We start from the raw sequence: 5,482 nt of genomic DNA, 5'->3' as shown, positions 1-5,482 counted from the left end.
CATCTCAATCGATCGACCATAGGAAGGTGCCACATCACCAAAGCAGGAATCCTTTTCTGCGTATAGTAGTCTACTTCTTTTTCTTTGCTGCTGGGTTTTGAACTCTGGTTGTTCTTTTAGGTCTTCTTTCGCTTCTTTCTGGAGGTAGCATACATTTTCTCTCTATAGTCTTTATTCTTCTTGTACCTACTTGCACCACACTTTGAACAACTCTCCAAGTCCCTAAAATCATCACCGCGATATAGAATACAGTGATTTCTACACGTGTGGATCTTCTCGATACCTATAGTGAGCAGACTGATTAGCTTCTTTGCATAGTACGTGTTAGTAGGCACTTTGTTCTCATTTAAATGCATGTCAGCGATAATACTCAAAAAGGCATCAAAGCCAGCAGCAGACATACCATATCTAGCTTTTAATACCAACGACTTTAGCACAGATCATAGCGTCGTGAACTCTTTGGTACAACCCTTAGACTCAACGTATAAAGGCTCTTCTGCAGCCTTCATCAAGGCTTCTGTACCTTTCATTAACAACATTGATGGATCCATATAACGACGCAACATTGTCTCTAAGAATTCTGCATCTTCCATAGCTGTAACATTTGGAACAACATGTTTGCTATGTGGAAGAGGTTGTTGTGTCTCATGTATGAACGGAAATATGTTAGCAACCATATCTAGACCATCGGCTTCGATGTTCTCAAGGTTTCCAGTTGTATAAGGTGCAGAGCTACCCTCACCATGCTTTGTCCAAATCAAGTAATCCTTTAGAAATCCTTGACAAACCAGATGAGAAGTGACTGATTCAGTGTCATCAAATACAACAATATTTTTGTAGTCTATGCATGAACAATATATGTGCTTCGTTTTTGTTCTTCAAGCATGGTTCTTAGCAGCATCAATAAACCTATGGACCTCGAGTATATATGATGGATCTAGTCTTGATAAATTATACATCCATAATAACCTCTCCATCATTATCTGAATAAATATAATGAATTAATTATAATCAATGCAAAACAAGTGTGACCATCCAGAGATATTTATTATCTAATCTCTTGATCACCAACCTCCTTCAAAGAAATCAAGATGAAAACCTCTCACTTATGTATTATCCAATTTGAAGACCTCAAAGTATTGTTCACTGAAAAATAGAAGAACAATATTAACATAAAATCTCTTTCATATTTTTAATTTAATAAACACAAAATCTCTTTCATATATAAATACAAAGTGGATAATTAAATAATGGACAATTAAATTAAACTAAGAAATGAAAACACAAACTACATAATTTTAAAACTACAAAATTTGAAAATGTAACAAAGATAACATATATTTCTCTCTCCACATAAATACACAAGAACATAGAATTCATAGAAATACCTACATTAATCTTGGATAAACTAAAGTGAGAAACAAAAAATGAAAAGGGGGAGAAGAGAGACACATCATCTAACCATTTTAAGAAACCTCATTTGAGCAAATAAAGATATTAACCTAGCTACTCTTCTCTGTAACACATGGTGAAACCCTAGATCCAAAAAATAGCTGAAAGACACTTTTTCATGTAACACTCACCTTGAGCTAGAATGAACAAAAAGAGGCAAGAGAGGCATAAACTAACCTTTCTTAGCAACCTCCTTCCAAGAAATGAAGATCAAAACCTCTCCTATTGTACTTAGTGAAAACTAGACCTCCAAAGTGGCCTCATATGGAAGGTGGCTGCGAGAAACACTCGGTGAGGAAGAAGGGGTATTTATAATAAGGGGCATTTGGCTACCGGACATGCAAAGTGGCGCGCATTAGCTGAAAGACACTTTTTCATGTAACACTCACCACCAAAACAGTTGCCATTTGTAAACCATAAGGCCAATGGCTATGAAATTTTAACAGCAACAAGATATGATAGTTATCTACAAATCATCTAATACTCACTTCCATAGAAAATCTTGTTAAGGACATGAAATCATGTCCACCAGCAACCTTAACAGCCATGATTTGCTGGTGGACATGATTTCGTGTCCTTAATGAGATTTTCTATGGAAGTGAGTATTAGATGATTTGTAGATAACTATCGTATCTTGTTGCTGTTAAAATTTCATAGCCGTTGGCCTTATGGTTTACAAAAGGCAATTGTTTTGGTGGTGAGTGTTACATGAAAAAGTGTCTTCCAGCAATGGTCACCACTTTGCATGTCCGGTAGCCATTTTAGATTTCACTTGTGGCTGACTTAAAAAACCACCTGTAGAGATCCTTGTACACTTGCGGTTGACTTAACAGAACCGCCAGTGTAAATGTCTGATTTCTATTGGCGGTTCAGTTAAGTTGACCGCTAGTGTAAATAAATTTCTACAGGCGGTTCACTTAACTAAACCGCCAGTGGAAAGGCACCATTTCCACTACTGGCGGTTCCATTAAGAGATCCGCCTGTAAAAAGTGGTTTACACAGCCGGTTTGTGAGTCGGACTGGTCGTTTTCTTTGTATTGGCGCGCGACAACGGAAACCGCTGTTGAGCTTTTTTGTACTAGTGAGTTTTCATGAACGTTACTACCATCTCTCAATGCACCTTGCTAGATGAGACCTTAGAAACACTTATACAAAGTCTCATACACTTGCAAGAAACCTAGATGCACTTTTCACCTAAGAAATTACTTAGAACACATACATTGTGATTTTTTTGGACAATGATAGTCCGTCAATTACCGTGACAACCCCAAAACCTTGTGCAGGCTTCTAGAGTTCACGAAGAGTTCAAAAATAATGTCGGACCGTTGCATTGCATTTTCTCTCTACAATCTAAAGAGGGTGTTTCTTATGCACAAGTTAATCCATCATCACTTGAAACAAATCAACTGGTGTATGAGGATCAAAATGTAATATTTTTTATTTGCTATTACATGGGAGGGACTGATAATGACTTGTGAGAAAAGAATAGGAACCATATGCAGCTGCAAAGCCAACGATATTCACGTTACGAGAACACCTGTCGAGACTGATGATGAAAGCACTCTTGCTTCATGCTGATTTGTCAAGCTCAATCACCAACCACATTTGAATGCTCGTCAACGCTGTAAACACCGTGAATCAAATAAATAGGCGCCACAAGCCTAACATCTTAAATCGTATGGCATGAACATCGGTACCTTGCAAACAATCTCTTTCATGGAGATGTCAAAAAAAAAAATATCTATTTCATTCATGACCAACTTCAGTTTTTTTAAATGAAAAAACCATTCTGACGACATAGTAGTACAATATTGGAATAATTTACACGCATTCACATTCTACAGGGGCTCCTTTTTGCTGTTCATCTACCATGCATACTTTTAATAAGCAGTACCATAATGTCCATTTCACTATACGTCGTCCTACCGCAACAGCACTTGAACGGTAATCCAATGTGTAACAGCGCCTTGTTCTCGCATGCACTGCGGTAGCCGGTTGAGCTAGCGTAGTACTGCCACTACCTGATGAGGAAAAAAAAAATACCCTTGTCCTTGCTTCTTTTATCATCATACATACATACATACAATTCTCGTGCACTACTACGTCGTGCCTAGTGCAACTGATCCCAGGACGTGATTCAGTCACAAAGAAGGTGACGATCAGATGTACGCTTTTGGCGGGTACCTGTGAATGCTGTCTACCCACGGGTTGCAGTTGCTGCCACCGCCGGCGCCGTCGGCGTGCACGGGCGGCACGTCACGGAGCGCGCGCCAGACGGCGCTGTTGCACTTGAACCCGGAGCCGAAGCCGATCTGCCACACGCGGTGGCCGCGGCGGACGCGGCCCTTGGCCTCGGCGTACGCGAGCTCGTACCAGAGCGAGCTGCTGCTGGTGTTGCCGAAGCGGTGCAGGGTGCACCTGCTGGGCTCCATGTCCACGTCCCTGAGCCCCAGGCTGCGCTGCACCTCCTCCAGCACGGCGCGCCCGCCGGCGTGCACGCAGAAGTGCTCGAACGCGCGCCGGAAGTCCGGGATGTACGGGCGGACGCCGCGGGAGCGGAGGACGCGGCGGAGCACCAGGGACTTGAGGAACTTGAGCTGCTCCGACAGCGGGAGCACTAGCGGGCCCAGGGTGGTGATGTTCGTCTTGAGCGCGTCCCCGGCGACGGCCATGAGCTCGCGCGCCAGCGACACGCCGACGCTGCCAGCGCCGTCCTCGCGCTGGTACACGCAGCTGTAGCACTCGTCCGCGGCGCCCTTGTGGGTGCGCACCGTGTGCAGCAGCCGGTACTTGGCGCGCCGGGCGTCGGCCCGACGGTTGGACAGCAGCGCGGCGGCGCCGCCCATGCGGAAGATGCAGTTGGACAGCAGCATGGAGCGGTCGTTGCCAAAGTACCAGTTGAGCGTGATGTTCTCGGTGCTCACCACGACGGCGTAGCACCTGGGGTTCGCCTGCAGCATGTCCCTGGCGAGGTCCACGGCGATGAGCCCCGCGCTGCACCCCATGCCAGCAAGGTTGAACGACTTGACGTCCTCCCGCATCTTGTAGCGGTGCACCACCATGGACGCCAGCGACGGCGTCGGGTTGAAGAGGCTGCAGTTGACGATGAGCACGCGCACGTCGCGGCGCGGGTCGATGCCCGTGGCCGCGAACAGCGCGTCCAGGCAGCCGAACATGACGGCCTCGGCCTCCGCGCGCGCCTCCGTCAACGACAGCCGCGGCGGCCGCGCCTGGATTCCCGGCGGAAGGTACGTCCGGTCTCCCAGCCCGGAGCGCCTGGTGATCTTGGTCTGGAACTCGAGCGCCTCCGCGTTGAACCAGCCCGTGCTCTCCGTCATGTCGAGGAAGCCCTCCTTGGAGATGGCGTGCTCGTCGGCAGGCCGGTAGCACGCGAAGTCCACGAGGTACACCGGCCGCGGGCGCTTGAGGAAATACACCGTGAGCAGCAGCACCGCCGCGGCGAGCCACGCGACGCAGGTGAGCAGGTCGAGCGAGTAGAGCTTGTCCGCGCCGACGAGCGAGTATACCGCTGCGGCGAGGAGCGGCGGCGCGAGCGCGAGGGGGACCCATGTGGAGGGGGCTGGGATGCCGCCGGAGCGCAGGCCAAGGCGGACGTACTTGAGGTTGACGCTGCGCGCGAAATCGGGCAGCCGGCGCCGGATCTTGACGACGAAGCTGCTGGGCTCCGCGGCCACCACGGCCAAGTCCAGCTCGGCCGTGAGGCGCTCACGCTCCATGACCGCCGCCGTTGACGGCGCGGACTCCATATTGTCACCTCGGTTTGGACGTGAGCTAGGTGGTGACTTCTTTGCGTGCGCGGGACTTTGTTGTCTTGGTTGGAGTTGGGTAGAAAAATGGACAAGGGTGGCAAGTCAATTTATAGGCGTTCTGTTTTTTTCCGGGGAAAATGCCACGGAAGTAAACTGACTTCGAGCTGAATTAGCTCGGGATAGATAATTAGATACAACTGCCATTTTAGCGGTCAAAATTCAGGCTCCAGGTGGAACGAAATTTGCCAGGAAACCATTGG

At 47.6% G+C, this 5,482-nt stretch overlaps 1 protein-coding gene across 1 annotated transcript; it reads right to left on the bottom strand.

The window, feature by feature from the left end:
- LOC8083832 (3-ketoacyl-CoA synthase 1) lies at nt 3,250–5,273 on the bottom strand. The gene has a single exon (XM_002464679.2). The coding sequence runs from the start codon at nt 5,217–5,219 to the stop codon at nt 3,612–3,614; it is 1,608 nt and encodes a 535-aa protein (XP_002464724.1). The 5' UTR covers nt 5,220–5,273; the 3' UTR covers nt 3,250–3,611.

The sequence above is a fragment of the Sorghum bicolor genome, chromosome 1, assembly GCF_000003195.3.
Source record: "Sorghum bicolor cultivar BTx623 chromosome 1, Sorghum_bicolor_NCBIv3, whole genome shotgun sequence".
NCBI classification, from domain to species: Eukaryota; Viridiplantae; Streptophyta; class Magnoliopsida; order Poales; family Poaceae; genus Sorghum; species Sorghum bicolor.
The sequence above is the reverse complement of the archived record's forward strand: the minus strand, read 5'-3'. Positions and strand labels throughout refer to the sequence as shown.

Bases quoted from the DNA above. Each gene is read 5' to 3' on its own strand.
- LOC8083832 (XM_002464679.2), bottom strand. From the start codon at position 5,219: ATGGAGTCCGCGCCGTCAACGGCGGCGGTCATGGAGCGTGAGCGCCTC.